This window comes from Erithacus rubecula, assembly GCF_903797595.1.
Source record: "Erithacus rubecula genome assembly, chromosome: 3".
Classification (NCBI taxonomy): domain Eukaryota; kingdom Metazoa; phylum Chordata; class Aves; order Passeriformes; family Muscicapidae; genus Erithacus; species Erithacus rubecula.
In genome coordinates, this window is record NC_136689.1 from 34,484,958 (window position 1) to 34,510,959 (window position 26,002).

The window sequence follows — 26,002 nt, forward strand, 5'->3', positions numbered from 1 at the left end:
TCCCCCGCCTCGTGTCAGGACCGCTTGTCACGTTTCGTCTCCTTTTGCCTCCCCAGGTGCTGCGGGACTGGTGCTCGCCGAGCCGCCGCCGACACGTTCCGTCCGTCCCCCCCTCCCCTGTCGGAGCTGCGCGGCCTCGGCTGCCAAATGCGCGGGGGGGAGAGACTTTGGCTCAAAATCCCCCGATCGTAAATAGAGAGAAAGCGGAAGGAGAGCCAGCGCCGGGCGGCCGCGGCAGGAGGGGAGGGGGGCAGCGGCGCTGCTTCTGCCGTAGCCAGGGAGGCTGATGGCGGAGTTTGGCAGCGGTGGCGGCACCGGCGGCGGGGGGCTGCCCTCCTCCCCGGGGCCGCTCCAAGGCAAGGTGGCGTTCAAGGCAGGAGATGGGGAAGGAGGAGGCGGCGGGAGATCCCGCTTTGATAGTGCGGGCAGCCGGGTCTCCAACGGGGACTGTGCTCAGCCGGGAGCCGGTGAGGAGCCGGGATCAGCTCCTCCTGCAAGCCCGGAGAGCAGCAGCAAGGAAAAAGGATTTTCCACCAGTCAACAACGAGAAGGCAAACCCGGCATCCCCCGGAGGAGCAGCATAATTAAGGTAAGAGCACTTGCTCCTCCCCATCGGGGTCTTTTTCTCTGTGACAGAGGCGGGGAGATGCGGGCGATACATTGAGCCTTGGCTCTCGATGAAAGGACAGGCAGCTTTTTTCTTTCTCTTTTTTTCCTCCCCCCTGTGGCGAGGGGACTTGATTTTTCCTTTGTCAGAAGTGGACAACAGTGAGGATGGCTTTGTATACGTCCACGCTTGGGGGTAGCAGGACGTCATGTTTTGAGGTTTATTAAAGTAGAAGGCTCTAACTCCTGTTAGGGAAGGCGAAATAAACTAGCTGGCTTGTGGCAAGACAACATGGGCACCAGCCTGGCAGGGACAGACATGAATTGCACAGTATGCTTGTTATTTGGGATGCACCTGTGCAGAGCAATTTAGTGGCTCCATTGGCTTGTGTGTGTGACAGGCACACAGCAGGTGATGAGAGATTCAGGATCTCATTGGGCTGGGGGTGGGAGACGGTATAATAGGGAACATTCTTCTTGTTAAAAATGACAGTTCGTTTAGCAGTAGGCTGAGTTGTACTTCACCTATAGAAACATCTTTATACTTAGCTCTGCATATTCTGAATGCTTATGTTTCAGCTTGAAAAGCAGGGGGAGCATCAGTGGTAGAATGTAGCTTGGGCAAAAAGGAATGCTTAAAATTTTTTTTTAAAATACACTTATTTCTATAAATCAGCTTGTTTTTGATCTCTTAAATCCACGGTTCCTGTGATAGGTGTTGGGTTATCTTTCTCAACCCCAGTGAAAAGGTTGAGAGAACATAGAGAAATTGCTCCAATGGTATAACAGCTGTGAAATGAGGCACAACTTCAAGTACTTAAGATCTGAATTTAATCAAGATCAGCTAGATCTAAATTAAGCTAGATGTGTTGTCTTCTTAGATATTTATATGCTTCAAAAATCAGCTGTAGTGGGCTGACCTTGGCTGGATTCCAGATACCCACCAAAGCCACTCTATCACTCCCCCCTTAGCTGGACAGGGAAGAGAAGATAAAAGGCTCCTGGGTCGAGATAAGGACAGGGACAGATCTCTCAGAAATTAATGTCATGGACAAAACATGTCAGTAATTTGCTATTTACAGTTATTTTGGGGAAATTAATTTATTACTAACCAAATCAGTATAGGATAATAGGAAATAAAACCAAATATTAAAAACACCTTCCCTCCATTTTGCCCCTCTCCTGTGGTGCAGGGGGATGTGGAATGAGGGTTGTGGTCAGTTCATCATGTGTTTCTGCTGTTCCTTCCTCCTCAGGGGGAGGACTCCTCACACTTTTACCCTGCTCCAGCACTGGGTCTCCTCCCGTGGGAGGAATCATGAACTTCCGTGAACTTCTCCAGCCTGAGTCTTACCCACAGGCTGCGGTTCTTCATGAACTGCTTCAGTGTGATCCCACATGGGATCACCACTCCTCCCAAGAGCCCTCTGCAGCGTGGGTTTCCCGCAGGGTTGCAGCCTTCTTCAGGCATCCACCTCCTCTGCCCTGGGGTTCTCCTGCCCTAGGGAACACCCTGTCTCACCTTGGGCTTCTCTGTGGGCTGCAGGGAAATCTCAGCTCCGGCACCTGGAGCACCTCCTCCCACCCCTTCACTGACCCTGGTGTCTGCAGTGTTGTTTCACTTGTCAATTGTGCCCCCCTTTCTCTGGCTGCAAGTGCTTCTAATCTGTTTTTTTTCTCTATCCTGTTAAATCTGTTATCCCAGGGGCACTACCACAGTCACTGGTGGGGCTGGCATTGGCAGTGCCTGTCACAGGTGAAGCGTCTGGCAGCTTCTCACAGCAGCCACCCTTGTAGCCCCCCTGCTACCAAAATCTTGTCATGCAAACTCAAGAGACATTCCACCCCTTATCATTAAAATCCACATCCATCATATGATCTTTGCAAATCTCAGTCACATCAACAAAAAAGATTTCCCCAGGCCAAGATAAAGAATATCACCATCACAACACCAAACAAAACACACACAATTCACCACAGTTAGAATGTAAATTTCATGCCATCAGTCCGTGTTTTGTCCATTATCTCTGTTCTGTTGATTGGATGATAGAAAAACATGTAGAATATCAAGACTAGTAGTGTATTGGAAGTTGTGTTACCGTCTCCTGGGTCTTGCTGTGAAAGCCAAGGGGAGAACAAGGGCAGTGAGCAGTGGAACACATTGACAGGCTGTACCCACCCTTCCTGTTTGAGCAGTGATGCTGGGCGTGTACCTGTGTGTGTGTGTGTTTGTGCTAAAGAAATCATAACAATGGACAGGGGGCAGCTGAGCTTGGTATTGGAATTACTTCATATTTGCTGGATTTGCCAGTGATTTTTTTTTTTTTCACAGATCTGAACAGTTTCTTGTTTCCTCTGTGGTAGCCCAAGAAAGACAGTGGTGTTGTTTGCAGGGTGTGCCATGCTGTTGCACTACTTTGTAGTGTATGATTTAATTATACAGCAACCTTCTGCTTCTCTGGGGACCAAGCAAGGTCACAGTACCTGGGGATTTGTGATATATTAAGATCAAGAAGCATGAGATAAGGAAATAGGTTTTGAATTACATTTCATAGGTACTTGAGTCAAGGTTCTTAGTTTCTACAGCAATGATAGCACTTTGGAATACGAAATTATTCAACTTTCTGCTATTATTGCTGCTGAATACTGTTTTGCAGATGTGAACAGTAATCTGTGCAGCAGCCAAGAACTGATTACTAAAACTTTGTGTTATTATTTGAATAATTATCTCAAGTGGAAAAATGTGACAACACTGCATTTAAAGTTATGTGGTCCATATTTATTTTAGATATGACTGTTTTAATACTTTTGGGAAAAATGACTTGTCTAAATATATTCTGAATATGATTCTGCCTGCTTAGTTCAGCAGTTCAGGTGGTTTGAGTCCAGGTGTGTTGGTGCCTGGCTTTCACTATGAAACCTTCTGGAATATCTGGCACAGATAGTAAACCTTAAGATGCTTCTTGCCTGCTCTTGCAGAACAGAAACCTGTAAAGAGTGGAAAAAGTAACATGTCATATTCTTTTGGAAAGTATTCCTGGGATTTTAATAGCTTATGTCACTAAAACGACTCTTAAAGAAGATTGTTCCTTGCAGATGTAGATTTCATACATTCATGCAAAGCATGACTTTGTAGCTGATCTGTAAAATGCACCTTTATGGAATATTTAATACTTAAACATTGTGTCTGTCAATTACTGGTGTAGGCGTTTAGGTCACAAATGGAAAATGGACATTTGAATAATAGTTCTAGTTCAGATTAAATTCTTTAGACCCACACGTTTGTGCATGAAAATCAGGAGCACAGATCCGTGTTTTATTTTGGTTTCAGTCTGTGCTTCCATTGGCTGTCTATTTTCATAACTCTGAGAAGAGCAGTTGCTGCCTTTTTCCCTTTCCTTTCTTACTTGCAGTCTCTGTTCCCTTTTTCCAGTAGCTCCATATTTTTTCTGTCTTATTTTGTACACCTTCTTTTAACTTTTTCTTTCTTGTTTGGTGTAAGATGATGTCCTCTTGGAGGCTGAGGTGTCACCTAGGATGATGACAGGTGGTACAGCCACTGTTACTGGAAAAAGTAACACAGTCTTTATATATAGTAGTTTACTTGGCCTTTCACTCTCATGTATCAGCTGTGTTTAGGCTGAAAGGATTAAAGATTATACTCTTTATTTGTAGCAATTTTAATGGAATAGCCTATTTTATTGCTTGCCTTTGTGGAACCAAATTTGAGAGCCAGGGACTACGTACATGTGTTTAGAGAGACTTTTTCACTTTTTTTTCCCTATTCTTTGTATTTATGAGATTCTGATTTTTTAAGAGGCAATAGTGGTGATACAGTGGGAATCCATGGGATTAAGGTTCTTGCATACTTGATTTGTGAAGTAATTTATATGATGTTTGTTTATATTTAGTGGATTTTGGGGTGACTGTTTTGTTTTTCCCTATTTTCCTTGGTGCAGCTAGCTATGGTTTCCTATTATGCAATTTCCTACAACATTTCCTATAATATTCTGTGAAACGAACTTACATCTTGCAGTTCAAAGTGGGTTTAAGCATCCTGTGAACTTTTCTTAGCTGCTCTGACAGTTGGCATTGAGCTTGCTTTATTTTAGTGTGAGGTTCCTCCACGCCTTTCTCAAAGAGACTTGGAGGTGGTAGGCGTTTGAGAATCTTTAAGGCAGCAAGTGACTTGTGGTGTATGGGTGTGTTTCCTCAGAGCTGCTTGCTTCCAGGGGTGTCCAATAAATATTTACAGAGCCTCATGGTTTCCCAAAGCTATAGCCTTAGACAGGAAGAGATCCATGGGGATAAATATGTCTTTATTAGGAGACAGGTTGCAGTAATAAAATGAGAAGAGATGCACTTAGGAGACACTGCAGTTATTTAGGAAGGCAGCAGTGAGAAACATGTGGAGGAAAGTGGCTTCAGCATTCTGTGAGCAGACATGTTTTTATCAACATGTGGAAGCAAAGTCCAGGGTGGTTTTTTACATATACCAATACTGATCTCAGTGTCAATAAATTTCTTAGCTGATAACTTAAACAAATTTGCATCTTTCCTTTTTTCTTGTGAGTCTAAACCCAAGTTTTAATCCTCTAAAGTCATGTACTTGCTGAGCATTGTAAACTCCTAACTTTCAAAGCCTGCAAGAAGAGAAGAACCAAATTTAGCAGGTAGTACTCTAGGTCATAATTTTCAGCAGGGCTTTACTTTTGAAACTAAACATATCCATGTGTTTTTATGACAGGGGTTTTAGACAGCATATACATCAAGATCTTCTTTCCTGTTAAAATGCCAGTATATGTTGCTAACTTGTTCTCAAACTTCTGTGATCTCTGGCTTATACTGTGAACCCATTTGTATCAGGTGTAAAAAATATGAGATATGGAGAATGTTGGACAGTGTTTTCTACAACTATGTTTGTTTTAAAGACTTTAATATAAACCCCTTTGCATTCATGGTAAATTCTAGCATTTCCAGTGGACTTAGGTTCTCTGCAGTCCTAAATTATCTTAGCCACAATGTTTACAAGCCTTCATGGAGGCCCAGGAACAGGTAATGCATATTTGGCTTCCATCTGAGAGTATATAAAGGAATTGGGTTGCTGGACTCAGTTTAAAGTATGTGAAATTACCTGATTTACAAGAATTTTTTCATATTGCAAAGAAACCTGTGTAACAATGCAAGTAAACTTGATTAAGCAGTCTTTGGCCCAAAGATGCTAAGGTTCCTTAAGCTCAAAGGAAACAGCCTTAGAGAGGAAAGAAGGAGAAAACTAACATGTTTGGTTTTCTGGTGCCCTTCCCCTTGGAAACAAAATGCAGAAGTATCAGCTGAATTCCTTCTGGTTACAGAAGATCTTTGGAAAGATGACATAGATGTCCCAGCAGTTAAAGGTATTTTGCCTAGAGCACATGTGCTAATTGACAACAAAGCTGGCAGCACAAAAAAAGCATCTATTTAGGAAAGAAGGCTGGGATAGTTGAGCTCCCCCTACATCTTACCCTGGACAGCCATTGAACTACACAGCCAAAGTGTAGGTCTTTCTGAGAGGCTGTTTCTGGATTTGTTTTTGTTTGTTTCTTAATTTTTTCTTTTTGTTTTAATGCAGATCTGTCTTATCTCTGGTTTGTCAGTATGAGAGACCTGAATAGCTAATTGCAGCTCCATGAATCCTGGACTTTCTTTTAGAGGATGCTGTCCCTGTGAATTGTTGGATTCTCAGCTAGATTATAGAAGGTTACCAGCACCTATCCATATTTGTATTCCTTCTCCATCCTCTACTACTGATTGTATACTGGCTTCCTAACTTTTAAAAAATTCAACATTTTCACAAGAATGTTTAACACCATAAAGATTTGCATGGAGTATCATATATATATATATATATACATTAGAACTATGTACCAGGCAGTTCACTGCTCGTGAGCTGTGACCTTGTATGTCACAGCCACTGAGTGGGTATGTTGTGAATTGTGTTTGGTATGGATTTGATTTGCATGAGTAGTTTCTGTAGACCACAGTCATCAAAATTTTGTTGGAAGATATGCAACACACACACAAAAAAAGCTGTTTTTAGAAATGTGTCCATGAGGATACTGCCTTTATGTGATTTAGTTAGCTTGTGTACTATAGCCCAGGATGAGAAATACTTTTTCCAAAAGCTGAGTTGAAGCAGGAGCTTAATTTGGATTAATTTAGCTTCTCTGACTTCTCTTGTGGAAGAGCTTATCTGTCTATTTGTTTTGACTAAGTAAAGATCTTGGCCAGTGTGAATAACAGCAACTCCTTCAGCCCTCTGCCCACAAAACATAGTCTATTCAGTGTTGAAAACTTAATTAATGGAATTAAAAATCATTATGAGTACCTGTTGAGATTTTTGCTTATGCCTATTATCAGGCTTGATCAGTGATATGACTAGTTTATCCTATTTTTAAACAGGGAATTAGAGCAGTGGTGTCCTGCTCATGGCTCACAAATAATACACTGTGCTCCCATGATTTGATTGCATTCGTGGAAGATTAAAAGAATTTAAACAGTGACTGACAGGACAAGTTAATTGTGTAGTTTCCCAGCCTTTGCTGGTCCATGGATAGTATTGCCATCAACCCTTGTATTATTTACACTAACTTATATAAAATTCACCAATTGTCAATCTCAAATTAAGTTGGAACATATCATATTAGTACATGGATTCTAAATTATTTATCTTTTCACACAAATAGGAGACTGTGTTCAACATTTAGAAGTGTAAATATAAGCAGACTAGCAGGTAGATTTTGGGGGAGGAAAGGCATAAAATAATTAATGTGTAATATACATGGAGAAGAGGAAATTGTAAAAATGTGATAAAAATCAGCAAGGTATATGTATTGAAGAATGTTTTAAAATAGGCCTGGAAGAGACCTCAAGAGGTCAGTCTACTCTGCTCCAATGCTCTGCTACAGCATCAACTGTTAATAAATTTCAGTATGATGCTTTTGTCTTTTAATCACCTTTTGTTTGTGATCCTTCTATGCAGGTTGCTGCCTGATTGTTCTTTGTAATGGGCAAAAGCAATCATCTGCAAAAAGCTTGTACTTGTCCTACTAACTGCATTCTAATTATTTCAGATTATATCTTCAAATTGTTAGGTCCTTTCTGATTTTAACTTACCTTCTAATATACATGCAGCTCTTCCACCTTCAGCTAAACATCCTGTTTTAACTATGATCTCATTTTATCATACGTGGTATGTGATTTTTTTTGTAAAGCGATTGTAGATTTTGGTACAAGATCAAATTGTATATTCCATGGTTAAAATAAAAATTGGCTATTTGTATTCTTCACCACCTGTAAATAAAGACATATGGTGTTGCAGAATCTGGTTCAAAAATACAATTTATTAGAAAATATTGTTCCATCTAAATATATTGCAATAATAATTGGTAAGTACAAATTGATATTATTATTATTGCTGGATTGCAGCATTGACACAAAAAGGGCCCTTTGGAAGGGGCTGGTTTGTTTGTCTTTAAGGAGAGTAAGTAGCAAGTGGCCTCTTTCCCTGTTTTGCAGCTGTGTTTATGAAGACTGTTGTTACTGTTTTACAGTCCATCTTCACATCTGGCGTGTCTTTCAAACACAGGGCAGTGCCACCACTGCACTTACTTTTCCCTGTGGTAGAAGACTCTGCATGAAGCAGTCCTTTGAAAGGATTGTTGCCCATCCTCTCGACTGCAGTACATCTTTCAGTATCTACTTAAATCACTTCTTTTCCAGAGCTGTCTGTACAGACTCCTCTGCCCCTCGTTTGTGAAGAGGAACATCCCTGAGTTCACTCACCTGTTCCCTCCTAGACTGTGACCTCACAAAGCATGAATGTTCAAAACAGTGAAGTGCACTATGCACTACAGTGAGTGGCTGTAAATGGGCACTACCGAGGCTCACAGCATTAACTACTGCAGCCTTGGGAAAGTAAAATAGCTCTGATTCATTTCTGCCTCTCTTGGGATTCCTTTTAATGCCATTTGGCCTTTTGGAATAAGTAATAAAATATCCCTGAGTACTTCAGATTGTATACTGTGCTCTAGGATGTTTTCACATACCGAATATTCACATTCTGGAAATAAGTGCAGGCAGACAGGAAGTATCTTCAAGCAAACAAACCAAGTCCTTTTCAGAATAGCAGCTGACAGTTTTATAAAATGAACAATAAAAATCAGCAAGATATTAAGCTGGATTTCAAAATTAATTGTAAAAAAACCTTTAACAAAAGAAACCTATTAGGTGTTTTATTTTGGTATAAGAAATGGGCACCTTACAAGTATATAGCAGATAATTCATATTATGCCTATTAGTGTAATGAGTGTCCTAATTCCTTTGCTAGAATTGATTAAAATAGGTCAATATTTCCTTTAAATTATGATATAATCAGTATTGCAGGAGAAAAAGAACTGCTGCTTTTTTAGTAAAAAACGCACCCACAGAATTTTCAAGACTTTTGATGGTTGAGTAACTTTCCCTCCTATTTTCTTATTTTTTTTCTTCTTACCAGCATTATTATTTTGCTTACACTAAAAAAGGCAGAGCATTATACAGTTCAGTGTGTGCTTTGATGTTTTAGTATCTGTGAACATACCGCTATCCTTTACTGCCCTTGTTATTGTAGGATAGGAGAGGAAGAATGATTGATTGTGAAATTCTGTAGCAACAGAATGGTCTGCATGGGTTTTGTTTTGTGAAGCACCTCTTATGATGGAAAATCCAGGATGCTTTATATATTTCATTACCTGTTTCCCTATGATAAAAGTGTTTGACATTGTCCACTGTTTGCTCTAGCTGCATTCCTTAAAATAAAATGTAAATGACTGCTTATTTAAAAAATATAATTTCATTTCTTTGTAATACTGAAGTATAGTTTGGAGTAAAAGTACAAGAATTTAGCTTGTATTTAAGCTTTTGTTTGGAATGTTTTCTTTGCTATTGTTGGGGGTTTTAGGATAAGCAGTTATTTAACGATTTTAAGTAACTCATGTGAACAGTACAGGGACACAAAAAAAAGGCAAGACAGTGACTTTTTATACTCTATCGTTTTTTTATTTAGTAAATTTAAAGCAGAATGAATCTCATGTAGGTATTGCAGCACATGTTAGTTTCTGAGTTGCTGAGTTACATCATTGCAATATTCACATGTTTACAATGTAAATACATACAATTTTGCTACATATGGGAGGAAAAACTCATCAATAGTTGGAAATAAATCACTTCAGGAAATGGCTCGAATCGACTGAAATGTATTTTGTTGTTTACAGAGAATGGTCCCTAAATATATATATTTTTTTTTTTTTTTGAGATGTTGATAGCAGTGTGTTACAAAAAGCCAGTGTAAATTCTAGAGTTCAAGACTAAATATTTATGTGAAATGAGAATATATGTATAGTCATGGCACATTACTACCACATAGTGGAGAAATCTAGATCAGACATGAATAGTTTGAGTCCCTGTAGTATTAGGTTTCCTTGCTTTTGGAGAACCCCACAAGAGCTTTACACAGCTTATTAGATTCTCTTCATTTGTTAAATTCAAGTGTCCTCTAATTTCTCGTTGTTCTTCCCAGTTGCAGTAGTTGCAGAGGTGTTTCACAAGCATTGTTTGAGGTTAACACTTTCCACGTGTTGGATGACGAGTTCCACATTCCTCGTGCTTGGTCCTTCAGTGAGTGGCCAGCCTGGCTGGAATCTGCTCTGAGAGTGCTGGTCTAGTGTGAAGGCACTGAATGCTTTCAGTTGTGAGAATTATCCCGTGGTATTTTGTAGATTTGAAAGGATGCTGTGGAATTGGTAGTGCTGTTTTTTCACTAGCCTGCTTGGCCTGGATCCTGTTTGTGTCTGTCACCTCATCTGTTGTGTCACCCTGCCTGCTTGTCCCTCCCTTTCTTGGGACTCTGCATCCCTCATACAGCTTGGCCATCCTGCTTCAGCAGTGACAGCCTGGCCACACTCTGCTTTTTGTCTGGAACAGCTGGTGAAGAACCCTTTAATGCCAGCAAAGGGCTGGAGCAGAGCAGAACTCAGTGTGCTCTGTGCAGTGCTTGGTGCCTGCTTGTGCATCCCAGAAAAGGAGTGATGAAAAGGGAGTGCACATTCCAGTGCAAGGCACTCAGCCTTCCCAGTGGGTTGAAGTCTCACAGGCTTTGGGGCTTGAACCTGTCTGTGATCAAGGCTGACTGCACAGCTTGGGGTAGATGCATCTGTTCCCCCCAGTCTTCAAAAGCTCCCAGTCCTTGTGAATTTTAAGGATGGCTGCTGGGGTCAGGCTGAAAAGTCCATTTGGCTCGTGATGTTGCCTCCAACAGGATGAACAGAAGAAGCCTCCTTTCCTGACATCTTTTTCCAGCCTCAAGTGATCTGGAGCTAAGATGCATTTAATCCTTATGGGTGGTTTTCCCCCCCATTAATTGTCAAAGGCCAGTTTGACATTTGGAAACTTTTCACCACTGTAACATCCTATGGCATTTTCTTAACCACGTGTTGTGTTTTTTTCTTTGTATGGTTTTACCAGGCAGCTATTTGCTTGTTTGCCTGGTATCCCCTGGTTCTTATGTTAGAACAACACTTTCTCTTTTTCACAAATGAGCTGAGAGGTGTTCCTCATATTTGCTTAATGTAATTTTTTTTTTCTGTAATTTTCTTTTTTCTTTTTTTTTTCCTTGATATTTTAATTGTTCCACCTATTGAAGTTTTTCTATTTTATTTATTGTGATGCTGTTTTAGGTATTTTTTCCTTCCATGTTATTAATTTTTTGCAGTGCTGGACTAAAATTGTATTCCAAATGTGTGCCAGTCAAATGTGTAAATCCACTATAACATAATGAAGGTTTAGCAATATTGTGATACTAAATTGGATTGTAATTTATTTATTTTTAGTGTTGTCATCATCAAATATTTAAATGGTATCACTGCTGCTAATTGGCAGTGGGAAAGTGCTGTTAAAACCCTTTGCTAAATATTTAAAAACCTTCTTTTTAAAGAACTGTGTAAGAAGGGCAGTGCTGCTGCTGCTGCTTCTTGTGTTGGAAGTGGTTGCCATTAACATCTTTGCAGGAGACAGTTCTGTTGGAAGTGTTTCCATGGTGTGGTGACAGCATTGCTGATTAGCACATTGAGCTTCTAGCTGTGGTTGACTTTAAAGGTTCTTGTCCATTAACTCATGTTAATGGATTATTTTATTCAATCTTTTATTTCTTTTGCTTTATAATGTCTGAGGCTCTTCAGAATGCCTGTGTCAGAGTCCAGAGGAGTCAAGAAGGCATTTTTATTCTTTAGAAAACTCACATGCAGTATAACAATGAGATCAGATAGCCTCCTGAAAATAGAACATCTGAAGTTTCACTTCAGAGAATTATTCAACCGAGGATTAAAAAGATTATTAAGTACAGTAAGCAATGAAGGACAAAGGTAACTAGAAGTTTCTGTATCCCACAAGACTAATAAAACAACACTGTCTTGGAAGGAAATCCCAACACTGTTGCTTATCTTTCTCCTTTGAGGGGGGAAACTGGTTTGTTTTCTTCCCTTCTTCAGTACTTTCTCAGTCCTGAGAAGAAAAGTTATTAACCTATTCTTGCTCAGTTGGTTTTGCTGTGTTGAGACATACCTTGATATTCCTGAATTCCTGAGGGTTTTTGAATCCTCGTGCTTTTGTGTGCCCATTTTGTGACAAGAGTCCAGTGTCTGACTCATAATTTCTGAGCATTGCTGTCAGCAGCATTATCTTTATGCAATTAAGTCTCAAAGCTTCAGGTAGTTCTCCTTGCTTGTTCTAAAATGTCTAATTATGTGCTATTCTTCTGCTCTGTGTGATATACTCTCAGTTGGAGTAGCAGTAATAGAACATGACAGGGATTTTCATTGTTTTACATGTGGAAATTAATATTTCTGTCCATAAGTATTGAACTTAACCTCCAAAACCAGTAATTTAGGAGTTCTTGCCTTGCTGGGGGAAAATTCACCACTTTTTGTCCTGATAATTGCTGATGATTTTTTGTATTAGTTGGAAATCATAGCTCAAGTACATACTTTCAGTGGATTCTGCTGCAGAAAATGTATTATTTTTTTCTACATCTAATCCAAATTCAACTCAGTCCTTAGTGGATATGTAAAATTTACTATAATCACTTGAGTGTCTTGTGATTAAAGCTTTGGCCATTAATAATGATTTACAAGATTAACCACTTGCCATATACCTAAGAACCTTGAATTAATTTTATTTTTTAAAAATGAGATTTTAATGTTTAGATTTATAACACAGTCTGCAAGCCACTTCTTTATGTATTGGAAGTATTCTGAAGTGAATTTATTGAATTACTGAATTAATTTCAGATATTTCTCACTTTTTCTGGTGAATTTAGTGAAAATGTATGATGGGATGCCATCAACTAAATGCATCTTTTCCTGGGGAAAACCTGTCACCTGGTGATTTAACCTAGTGCCTGATTATCCACCATCACACAGGCTTTGTGTAAATCTGCTAAAAGTAATTTATTAAATGGTACCTTTGGCTGAGGTGATGGAAAATGAAGATTTTTTCTGGTGTGTTCTGTTAAAATACAACGTAGCCGATAAATGTTTAAAAAAATTTTTGTGTGAAATAAATACAAATAATTTTCTTTTAGTATCTAAGACAAATTCAGAGCACATTATAGTTTTTCCTGTTTGGTTCAGAGCCTTACTTCTAGCTGCCATGTCACTGAATCTCGCAAGAGTCAAAATGAATCACAGTGAAAGCTACTTCCTACTTTTATTTCCTTACTATTTAAAATATTTAGAATACAGATCTGTGTTCTAGAAATGTACAGCTTATAACTTTTTCTTACTTTTAATGTTTCATCTCACTGCTTACAATGGTTGATGGGAGTAAGTCATGGGCTTCTGCTGCAAACTTCTGTTGGCTGCTTTTGTCATGAGCCAGGTGGGCTTTTGTATTTGCTTCCTTATTCCAGGATTTTCCAAAAATGTAATACAGACTGAACTCTTGGTCAAAGAAATCTTATGTAACTGTTAACAATGTAGTTGTATAAACCTTCCTCTTTTTACTTGCTTAGGAGATTTTGGTAACAAACTTCTGGGAGTCCTTGCAGGACAATGTAAACTGTCTTGGTCTTGCACTGATCAGGTGATAATGCAGTTAAACATTCTTAAAATGCTGTTATTGACAGACATAACTTCAGAAAAAAGGGCAAGGCCTCAATTCAAAGCCCTCAATTTGTTGTACTAGAAAGAATGAAAAAGCATTCTGTATTATTTCAGGCCAACAACTTGGAAGGAATTTAAATCTGAATCCAAGGTTCCTGAAACCAGAGGCATGAGAATGCAAGCAGGTTGCAGGGGAAATACAATGATTTAACAGACAGCTGAGATATAAATCATAGTCACAGTGTTTAAAGGAGTTACTTGGAAAATGTGGTATTCCATAGGATAACAAACAGAAAAAAGGTATGTTAGGTGTGGAATATGTTCCTTGATGCCAAGTAGTAGGGTGAAAAAAATAATGGTCACGAGTCAAGATGAGTTTTGTGCAAAGAATAGCATGACTGAAGGAGACAAAATATTTTTGAGTCCTTTTCCTACAGCTTTGGTAGCTCATAGTTTTCACAGACTTCAGCATTGTACAGTGTTGTGGAAAGCTTACACTTATTAGTATTTTTGAGTGATTTTTTTTTTTTATTTTGTGGAATATCAGTTAATTTCTTGCTGGAAGTGTCTTGGGAGATCTTATTGTGAAAGCTATTGTTGAGCAGCAGCAACAATCTGTGGCTTGTCAAATCATCTTGTAACACTACAGTGCATGAAACAAATGTGACATTTCTTAACCCTCTTTCTGGAAATAGGGTTCTTTTAATGACAGTCACTAGTTCATAAGATTTCTTTCTTAATATAGACAGAATAAAATTTGTGTCTAATATTTTTGTTTTGTTGCCACCCTGATTTATTAAAAGTTATGGACATCTCAGGGAGCAGGCTTCTTCCAGTGGGAAAACAAAACAGGACTGCCATTCTTGCACCTGCTCTGTTGAGGAAAGGGAGAAAAGCAACACTTTAGAGGAAATAAAAAATGTTTAAACTTGTGCCTTGCATTATACTACTGCTAAGAAGTGTTCTCCTGCAGTTGTGTTCAGATTATACAGAACTCTCCTCACTATGTCTGTGGTCATTCTGTGCCTTACATTAGCTGCAGTTCTGTGAGGCAGAAACTTGCTGCTTGAAACTTCATTTCCATCTCTGTTGTCTTTGTAGCTTGCCAAACTCATTACTTGTTTTAAATAAGCAGTGAAAAGCCATTTCTTCTTGCCTCCAGGAAGTCTTTGTTTTAATGTAATTTGTTACTGTAAAACACAATAAGAAATGTACTAAAACTCTAGGAGACTTTGAACCAAACTGTTCTTATGTAAAAAATGTACTTATTTCACTTTATACTTTTTCTTTCAGTATTTACAATAGATGACTGGGAGAAGATGACACCTGCTAGAATTTTATAACACTGTTTTGCTTACATGTAAAAATTTAGAACTACCCCCTCCCTCCCCCTCAAAAAACAAACCCCACATCTTAAGCTGTAACTTGAAAAAATTAAGAGTTTATGGGCACCTTTTCTTCAGTTTCTCACCCAAATTATTTTGGGATTCCTTACTGAAGGTATTTTTTATACTTTGCTGTCATAACCTGTTTTTCTTCAGTTGTTGCAAAGCTTATCAGGTCTGAGACATTTGATTTTTCACTTGTTTATCATAGAGAAACAAGATCTCAGAAATCTATATAAGGGGCAGAAGTGTCATGAAGAAAATCTTTCCTAACAAATGCTTTGGAAAGAATTGTGGCAGTTTTCCAAATAGAGGAAATAAGCAAATGATGCAGAAAGCTGTTTTTTAAGGTGGAATAATGTGAATCCTCCTGTTCTAATTCTCTCCATGTTACCCTTTTGTTTGTGTTTTTGGGATTTCATGTGTTTGGGTTTTTTTTCTGTTTGTGAGATTAGGAAGTCTCTTGTCTGGCCTGAGTGTTATTTGGGTTCAAGTAGTTGACCTGTGTTTGGTATCTTAGAACAAAAATAATGGAGTAATTTTATTATATGTGGTTCTTGATTTTGTAACGTGTATCCACTGTGTATCACTCCAGGTTTTTGAAACATGTTCTTTTTTCTTTAAAGGTAGTTGCATAAGGTGATGTAATTTTTTTGGGTTAAATTTGTAAACTTATGCTATTTAGTTCAATGTGCAGGATTAATTGAATAGACTAGTACTAGTTTTTTAGATTGGTGGAGATATACATATATATACATACATATATATACATATATATATATACATATACACACACATGTATATGGGGAAGATGAATTTACCAGGAAGACAAAATACTCAGTTCAATATAAGTGAATTAGAATTGTAGTTTTCATTATATTTGTTCCTGATTCATAGGAATGTTTCTGATTGATAGGGTTCATTGGAAGAGCCTGACATAAACTATTCCGTATTTAATTTGAGAGCAATTAAACATAGTTACTTTTAGGGTTTATTTCAGAGCTTGAAGGTTATTAAGTACACAGGACAAGAATATTGTGTTGCTGTGGTGTTCCTAATGGTCCAAGCAGCATTTGGTCCACTGTGATACCAGTTTGCTATTCCAATAAGTTTGTATTGTTAAAAAACCATGCAACAAAGCAGGTCACAGCCTTAAAGGAGAGTGATTATTTAAAGAGAGAAAGTTACAAACCACTGAAATTTCACATCTTTTGTGCTCAGGTTCTTTAACATTTAATTTTTGTTTATGCTTTCAAACAGCCAAGGATAAAGAAAGTTGAAAGTATCTCAAAACTACCCTTGAGCTAAAAGGGAAATGGTTTTAAGCTAAAAGATAAGAGATGTAGGTTAAATACTGGGAAGAAAGTCTTTATTCTGAGGGTCATGAGGCACTGGAACAGATTGCCCAGAGAAGTTGTGGATGCCCCATCACCAAAAGTGTTCAAGGCCAGTCTGGATGGGTCTTTGGGCAACCTGGTCTAGTGGGTGGCTTCCCTGCCCATAAAGGGGGAAGGGAGGATTGGAACTAGATGATCTTTAAGTCCCTTCTGTTGTAAGCCATTCTATTATATAGAATTCTATTATATATTCTTCTTGATTCTCATTACATGTTCCTCTTGAGCCATCCACAAAGTGGTAGTAGGATTGTTGCCATAACTTGCTGCAATGGCTCTTGATGCAAGTTCCTCAGTAAAATGCTTCCATCTAGATTGTGTTACTCCTGGAAAACAAAAGGTGGGTTTTGGAAGCTCCTAAATTGGTGGTCATGAGCTGCTCTTTTCATTGGTGTGCTGTAAAGCAGGCATGACAGTGCAATGATATCCATAGTCTGAAATGGATCAGAGACTCAAAAACTGGAATATAAATTAAAGTCAAGCACGCAAATAAACAAATTCCTAAATATACATCTTTTCATAAGCTATGTGAAGTCTTCTGTTAAGAATGGCTTTTTTCCATCTAGCCCATCATCCTGTCTCCAGTAGGCCTGCAGAAGAGTGCTTGAATGTGGGCTCTGAGAAACATGCAGGGGCAAAGCTGAAGGTTTAGGCAAAGGAAAAGCAAGAAGACAGAATAAACTGATGTGTGTGCTCACTAAATAGACACTAGATGGGAAAACTCTGCTTGGAAGAGTAGAGGGAGTGCAGTTGCATGGTTTGGTAAAGGCCAAACTCCCAATAACTGAGAAAAGAAAGATAACAGAGATAGAAAGATAACTCAGTGCTGAATGTCCAGCCTTCGCTGGCCCCGATCCACAAGCACTGGCTGGATTCTGGCACTGGGAAGGTCAAGGTAACAAGCCTCACACTGGAGTCCCTCTGGAACCCAGGTGCTTCCCAGTGGGGTCACCTGAGGATGTGGTCACAGTGGGGCCAGTGCAGCCATCCATCACTGCTGCCTTTGCCTCCTGGGCTGCTTGTCCTGGAGCTGTTGGCTGCTGGTGAGAGCTGCAGCTCTGTGGAGCCAGGCATCCGGCTGTGCAGCCTCATCCCCTCCTGGAGAGGCCTCAGGGAGGTGCCCAGGTGCTGTTACAGCCTCTCAAGCTTGGCCATGCATGGAAGCAAGGGCAGCAGCCCCTCTTGTCTCAGGGGCCTCAGTCTGCACAAAGGAGACAGGCAGTGAAATGCTTTGGCCTTTCATTACTAAAGTTGTGCTTCCCCCTGCCCTGCTTTTTGCAGGGAGACGTTCAGTCATGAACTAACCTGCATCATTATCCCTCAATATTGATCAGTGACCTGGGTACTCAGAGTCAGTGGTGGTATTCTCATATTTAGTATCTACATTTAAAGCATAGGTTTTGCTCCTGTTATTTTTTCCCAGTTTCTTTTTGGACCCGGTACACTTTGGCATCTGTAGCACAACCTGTGGCTCGGAGTTTAATCTGCCACCTGCTAATTTCATTTGATGTGTCGTTATTCTCTTTATAGGGTGAGATGGTGAGAAATCATTTCTTATTGTTCTTTGTTTTATTTTGTATTCTGATGTCATATTTGCACTCCTATGAAGTAGTCAGGTATGATGTATAGATTAAAAGATTTCTTTAGACTTTGGCATCTTATTTTAAACATAACAGCTGTCCTGTCTACTTGGAAAGAAATTGAAGTATTTTATTAGTAATGTGCTGTGTCCCTCAGCCTATTTTTCCTCAATATGTGAAAGTAGATTGGTCACACTTGAAATCTCAATGCATTGGGATCTTGTGATATGTTTTGACAGAGTTATTTTGTCTGATTTAACTGTAAGGAACTTCCTGCATAGCAGAACCCTCAACACTAACAACTTTTTTTGAACTGATGAGCTTTTGTGCTGGCAATTATCACTGGGAAATTATCTTCATTACCTGGAGTTTCTGAAACACCTGTAACATCAACATCCTCATTTAAGATTTGGCATTCCTGTTTCTCCATCTTGTTTGTCTGCATTATTTAAATATTTCAGTTCTATCCTCTCTCTTGTCTGAGTATATAGTGTTAGTGTGGTTATTCCACAAAGGATTCATGAACTGTGAGCTATTGAATCCTTCACAGCTTTTCTCAGGTATTAAAATTTAAAAGGTCACAGGAAAGTATTCAATTAAATCACTGACCCTGTTCTTTTTTGGTTTAGGGGAAGCCTTCTTTTTGCATATGCTCACTGTTTTTTCCAGTTTTGGCAAATCTACTTGAAATTATTCTTCCCAGAATTAGCCTTTCTTGGAAGATAGTACATTACTTATTCTCCTCCCCTTCCATTCACTCATTTCACCCATATAAGAAAAAAGCCTTTCTTAGCTCTGAAAATGATTGGAACAATTTGATGACTTCTGTGTGTGGGAGAGAGGAAAGTTATATTCTTCATTCCTGATGCCTTCTTCTCTTTTTGAGGAGTTCAAGCTGGCCTTTTGTTAACAGGATTTGCTTGCTGCTTAAATCCATTAGCAAAGTTCTTGCATTGAACTTAAGATACCTGTGGCAATCTCATGGTGGGTACTCAAATTATCCTTCACACTCAGCAGAAGTGGAAAATGTGGTGTTTATGAGAGAGGAAAATGGACAGAAAATTCTTTGGTGGTTGTCCATAGTGTTTAGTAATATACTGATGGAAATTGATAAAATCCAGTTGATCTGAAGGGCTCTTAGCAGGTCAGTCTGAATTGTTTGGAACTGAAGAGTATTCTGCAGAGGTGACAGTTCTAAGTGTTCATCCCTAAAAACTTGAGGCTGCAAGAGAAGTTTTCTTCCACAGCTCCTGATAAGTATTCAGACTTTATTGCTGCCATGAATTTATGATTGATTGAAGAAAAGAAGATATAAAAACTCTTTTTAGTATTTTCATGCTTTTTTAAAACCAGGATTATTTTTTTAAATTGTGAATCTAGTTTAAAATATAGAATTAAAACACAAACCCCAGAATTGTAAGGAAGATTACCTCGTAAATCTGGTTGCTTATAATGACAGTTTCTACCTGGAGAATTCTTAGGAGTTATAGTTTGGCTTTCAAGTGAGAATTTTTTTGTTACTTTTGATACTAGTTGGATGCTTTGAACTCTAGTCTATGTTAAGAACTTTGGGAGAACCCTCCTTTTCTCCCAAGGGAAATACAGAGAACAGATAGTTCCTCAGAAGATTGTTGGACACATTTTCTATCTAGAGTGCTAAAAAAATTTGGAAGTAGGATCTAGAAAAAGCAATCTGCACTGTGACTGGTGAGGTTAAACAAATGGTAGTTTCTGTGGTACTGAGAAAAAAAATGGAAATGCTTTGGCAACACAGCTGTTGAACGATGTGGTAAAATGACTCCTCCTAACTTAAGGATCTAAAATTATTTCCCTGACTTATAGAAGTGTGTGAAGGTTTAGTATCAAAGTAATGAGAATAAATTGAAGAAATTGCATTGGTAAGTTTTCTTACTCAGATACCCATTTTGGTTTTTCTCTGCAGCATTTTTCTTGGCTGTTTTTTTTCTCCATGTTTCTTTTTCCTCCATATATTGGTATTTTAAATACAAGAGGAGAGTGTTATTAATCCCAAGAAGATGCCAGTGATCATCCTTTTAACAGAAGACAGGATTGGAAAGGATCTTAAACTTACCTGGTGTAGTGAGTTGGTTGACTTGGAGGGCAGCCAAGCGCCCACACGGTTGCTCGCTTGCCTGCCCGTCCCAGCTACAGGAGAAAGTTAGAACAACAAAAGCAACAAAACTGTTGGCTTAAGATAAAGACAAAGTAATAGGTAAAGAAAAGAGGAAAAAAAACCCCAAGTGATGCAAAGGGAGTTGCTTTCTACCTCCCACAAGCATCCTGGTGGCTCCCAGCAGTCAGACCCTTCCTTTCTGCTACCTGAGTTTTGTGGCTGAGCATGAAGTTATACAGTGTGTGATCAGCTCAGGTAATTTCTTCTGGCTCTTTTCCCTCCCAGCTTCCTGTACACCCCTAGCCCATTTTCTGGATTGGGCCCAGAGTGAGGGGGTGAAAAAGGAACCCTAACACTGTGTAAGCACAATCCAGCAGCAGCCAAACCATTGGTCTTATCCACACCCTTTTAAACATAAGCTTAAAAAATCAGCTCCCTACAGGCTGTGAAGAAAATTAGCTGTCAGCCAGACCATGGGTTTCCCATATGCCAGGGAGGAATCATCAGAGTAAAACAAGTCTCTAAATATATGATTGCACAGTCTGGAGTTTCTCTGTGTATTTCAATTTGATACACTGATGTCTTTTAAATAAATCTCTTCTGGTGGTGTGATGTTGATGAATGTAAGGAGTATGGTAGGTTTCTGATCATAAATCTTTGTATGGCTACTATGGCTTTGAAAAGTGATTGCATTTAAATGCTCAATAGGTCATCTGAGTACTTAATTTTTTAAGCATTACATATATTAATTAAAATTTTTGACTCAATCTGTCATATGATATAAATGATTGCAAAGCTGGCAGTGTGCAGGCCATCAAGTCTGGTTTTATAACTGCTCTGTCTTCAAACTTCCCTGGCTGCTGCTAATACCATTTCTGTCTCTTCTACAGTCATAGAAGCATATTCCTGTCATTTTGCCAGTTGAGGAGAGTGGCATTCATAAAAAAATCTTGAGTCTGTCATGTGTTTTCACTCTCAGCAAGAAAAAAAAAAGGCAGATATTGTCATTTGGAGTTTCACTCCTTTCAGTGCCAGAGAGCTAAAATCTTCATAGGTTTTCAAAGTACTAATTTTAATAATAGTAACAAGGGAAGACTTTGATCAGTTTTGCATTTCATTTCACAATCTATCCAGTGCATCAAACTTCCTTATAACTTCAGAAATTGTATGTCAGTTTTTATGAATGTAGGTCAAAAAGTCTGATAAGATAATATTTTAATAAGATTGTAAAACAATTGCTTCTGAACTATAAAAATTTGTCTTGAATTCCAACAGGAAGTGCTATGTCTTATAATCTAAAGTACTTTTTACTAAAAGTAAACTTAGCATTTACGTAGATAGAAAATTATTGCAAAGAAACTGTAGAGAAATGATGATAGTTATTGTTCCATTTTCTTTTATAGGCTGATTTATATCCTCTATTATTACTATACAGCTTAGCAGGAGTTAGAGAAATAGGTCCTAGATTTTGTATCTTCTGTTTTTCCTTTTCTGAAAACAAACTGATGGTTAACTTAATATAGCCTATAGTTAAAACTGAAAGTTACTAGCTTTGTGTAAAAACAACAAATGATTTCTAATTATCTCAGTTATTCTTCAGCCTATATAGGTTTTTGTAAAAGTATATATGCTTAGAGAAAATGCAAAGCTTGACTTGAAGTCTTTCTGTATCTTAACTACATTGGCACAGATAGGTGCAATTTTGTACATGAATAGTTTTGAATTAAATGAGAGATACACCAAGTGCTAAATTAGCATTAATTGAATTGGCATACATCTATTACTACTTTCTGTGGCCATCAGAATATTGCTAGCTAAAGTGCTCTTTGGTTGACACGTGAATGCATATCATACACTCTGTGCTTAAACAAGGCAGTGCTAATTTTATCTCTGTGTTGTTACAGAGCTCAGTCTGTGAGTGCCCTTAGCATCTCAGGCTCTTCTTGTGGTTTGATGCAATACAGATGGAGGAATGGGCAAGCCCTTTTTCCTGACCTTGCACTTTGGTTTGCTGTGCAGTGCTCTGGCTTTGCTGGATGGGCAAGCAGACAGGTCATCAGAAGGCTTGAGAAGCAGACAACTGGGAAGGCAGCCCTAGACTGAGCTGTTACCAATGGAAAAGAACATTCCCAGGCCTGGCATCTGAGCCTGTCACAGCCAAAAATATCTGAGAATGGTCTGTCTGAAATGTTAGGGAGGAAAGGTTAAAAAGAAGCAGAGTAATAGTACTAGAAGCAGCAGAAAGCAGTGCCAAGACAGTGTTGGATTTATCCTCTGGCCAGTTTTCTTTCTCTCTGCAGTAGTGGTAGAAGGACAGAGTGTGAGATGCAGACTGTATTTCATTCACAGCATACAGAAGCTGCAGAGAGAGGAGTGCTGAGCTCCCAAACAAGTTATGATCAACTGTCACTAAAATGACAGTTGAGTTTTTTGTTGTGCATTGTTAGAAAAAGTTCATTAATCCTACCAAGACATGTTTGTTCTATTAAAGTTGGTATCTTCAAACTGGAGTGAGAAACTGCTTTTAAGATTTGGGAACAGAACAGTATTGTTAATGCTGGAACCAAGGAGATTACACTGTTAAAAACAATAGTTTGAAGTTGGTATTTTTATCGTATATTTCCTTATTTTTACACTCACTCCTTAGTTGTAATATTTTAATATACAAAACTTGCCAAAGTTGAAGAGAATGTAGGAAGAGCATGGTTCTTAATTAGCATCCATTTAGAAGTTAGGGAAAGTAGTGGGGGGAAATAGTCACTTTGCAGAATCTAATATTTCTTCTGGATCCTATAACTTACATGTGTTACTATGTTCTTAGTCTTTGAAATATAAAATCGTGTTGAGTTTTTAAAAAATATTTTGAAGCTTAAAGATTTAATAGATAAAAGTGTAGAAAGGATTTGTGCGATGTTGTTGCAGGTTACACAGCCAGCTGCATTTTTTTGGTGGAGTGCTGAAATGAAGACAAACCTTACTTATATTGCACTTTGCACTCACTAAAGCAAAAGTAAGCAGCTGTTATATGGCTCAGTGCTGAGCACATTAGTGCAAGGGTCATACCAGGAAAAGCAAAAAATGAACTTCCGGTGTTGTGTTTGAGAATTTTTGCTCGTGCTGTTCTCAAAATAAGATCTGACCTGAAAGGTAGTGTTTGCTAATTTTAAACAATGAGATAATCATTACAGTTTCTGCATTGCCTCCAAAGGTGTGACTGTAAGTAGCTGCCTTCCCTCCCACTTCATTAAGCTTAACTGTGGAAGAAAACTTGTCTCTAGATTCTGAGGTCAGCTGAACAGCACTGCTTTCTTAACTTATAGTCAGAAACAATAAGAAAATTGCAGATAAGCTTCAGTACTTTGTTTAAAAAAAATTGCATGAGCAAAACCATTTCTCTAAATTGCAGGAGTTTGAAGATACCTGAAATTAAAAATATAACTTTTCCATTTCTTTTCAACTTTTATCAGAGTGCTTGTAGCATTTAGACAAGGAGCAGTAAAATAATATTAAAATCATGCAAGCTTGAAAATAGGTAGGTGATTCTTAGGTTGGTTGGATATAATTACTAAAAACAAGATTGCAGAAATGCACAAATGGAATGACCGCTTTCAGAACCTTTTTGTATAAAGATTTATACTCCTGCAGAGACAGCAGCCTAATTTGGTCTGCCTAGTATTATCTGTTCTTGGTCACAGTATAAATATACCTTTTGAAAGGAGTAAGAAAGGAATCTTTTGTTGGAGACTTACTCAGTTAAGATGCAGATGTTTAAAACTACTGATTATTAATGATAATGTTTTTTAATGCTAAAAAAATATTAATTAATATCCTTATTCCAAGGAGTAAAAGTGAAAATAATTCTGTATTGTCATGTCTAAAGGTGCCGGCACAACACCATTCTGAGGCATTTACCATGCAGGGGACTTGTGTGCTGGGGAAGGAGTATTATCTCTGTCCTGTGGATGTAGTTTCTTGGGATTGAGTTTCATACCACTGCTGCAATGTTTTTCAGTGAAAAGTGCCCAAGTGGTAGGTTAGATACCAAGTGAAATGTTGCTCACAAGACACCACTTCCTTTCTTCCTTACCCCCTTTTCCTTGTGAGGCTTCTTCAAGCTGCTTTTGCCTTTTCCCTGAGTTCCACGATTTGCGGGTCAAGCAGAACTTTCTGATCTTCATCAACTGGCACAAAATCCAGTCCTGATTTCTTACAATCGAACAAAAACTATACAGAACTAATGTGGCTTTTGCCTCCTTCTTCACCAGTGCTGATTGTTTTCCTCTGGTTGCCATCATTATGCTACTTTCTATAGTGATACCATACTTCCTTGTTTTCCTTGCTTCTCTATGCATCATTTTCCTTTTATTTGTGCTTTCCTTAGGCTCTATCCAGTTTTATCCTAGTTCCCCAGGTTTTGTCTCGGTGGGATAACCTCAGGGACTTATTTGCTAATTGCAAATGCTGTCTTATTCTGGCTGTGCTGCTCATTCTGTGTGCCCTGCCAGCACTGAAAGGCAGTATACCTATACATGATTTATTACTGAAGGATCTCATAACTCAGTGTATGAAAAAAATAATGATCTTTTAATGACACATTCAGCCTTGTTGTTTAGCAGTTTATGGACTGCAGAGCAAAACCTATGGACTCTTGATTTATTTCTGTAAACTCTGAAAATGGCAATGTCTAATAACTATATCCGGGTGCCTTTCTTAACTGTGCCTCTGGACATTATCGCAACATACCATAGTAATTGTTTAACTAACACGGTTTTACATCCACTTCTGTTCTAACTTTGGAGGTCAGTGTAGAGGTTATGTCTCTTCCTACTGCTGGCCTTCAGGAATCAGTGAAATGTGTGCAAATATTTGTAATCTCTCACCTAAGAGCAGAATAAATTTCCTGGGATAATTCTGTAGTTAGTATGCTTGCAGTAGCTGATAGTGTTTGCTTAGATTTTATGGCATGGCAGCTAGAAATGTGAGTATGTAGCTAACAGAAATTAGTTAATTACAAAGCAACAGCTTCTACCAGTTGTCAATAGTGATAGGCATAGAGTGCAGCACTGACACTGGCAGCCTGGTTTTGTGACATGTATGCATAAGTACCCTATCCAGATTGTATAATTTAGTAAGGCTTAAAAATGTTTATATTGGCCCTACTGACATCACAGTTTCCTGGTATTTATTTTAGTGTATATGCGGGTTAAACAGAAGTTCAAGTGAGATAATGGATAAGGCAGTGTTCTGAAAGCTGCTCCTGCTATCCATATAGAATGTCCTCCTTTGCTGAGGACTTTGTGGGTAGAAAATGTGGGAGTTATAGATCACAAGGTAATAGTAATAAGAGCTTGAATCTGGCAAGGTTGTATACAGTGTGATGACAGAAAAACGGGTAAGATATCGACCTTCAAGTTTCCAGATATAATGGATGAATGTAAATCAATGTTTCCCATTGTTATGAAGGCCTGTGATAGTAAATACTCAAATTAATGCAGGTGTTTAAGTAGCTTCATTAGAAATCAGGACTTAAAAATTATTTTGTGACTAGTGTTGACATTTTAAGGTATACTGGGGTACATCTAACCATTTATATCATGTTGCAAGATATACTTATTAAATGCTGAGTTCAGGCACATTCCTCACTGCTTTATTGAGAAGCAGAAGGATTATTTTTGGTGTGTTTGTCTGTCAGTGGTCACAGGAAGTAATTTTTTCCCTTCCCAGCCAA

At 38.5% G+C, this 26,002-nt stretch overlaps 2 protein-coding genes across 3 annotated transcripts in view; one reads left to right on the top strand and one right to left on the bottom strand.

The window, feature by feature from the left end:
• Positions 1 to 26,002, bottom strand: part of LOC306798979 (uncharacterized protein) — a 104,279-nt gene that overhangs the window by 64,980 nt on the left and 13,297 nt on the right. The window lies entirely within an intron of this gene.
• The window catches only part of PLCL2 (phospholipase C like 2), a 102,414-nt gene that overhangs the window by 883 nt on the left and 75,529 nt on the right, over positions 1 to 26,002 (top strand). For both annotated transcript variants that reach the window (XR_013773518.1, XM_079299427.1), the window contains exon 2: positions 57 to 589. Coding sequence is in view for 1 of the 2 variants with exons in the window: in XM_079299427.1 (XP_079155553.1) it covers positions 287 to 589 (303 nt within the window). In the remaining variant the exon portion in view is untranslated. The remainder of the gene's footprint in view (positions 1 to 56; positions 590 to 26,002) is intronic.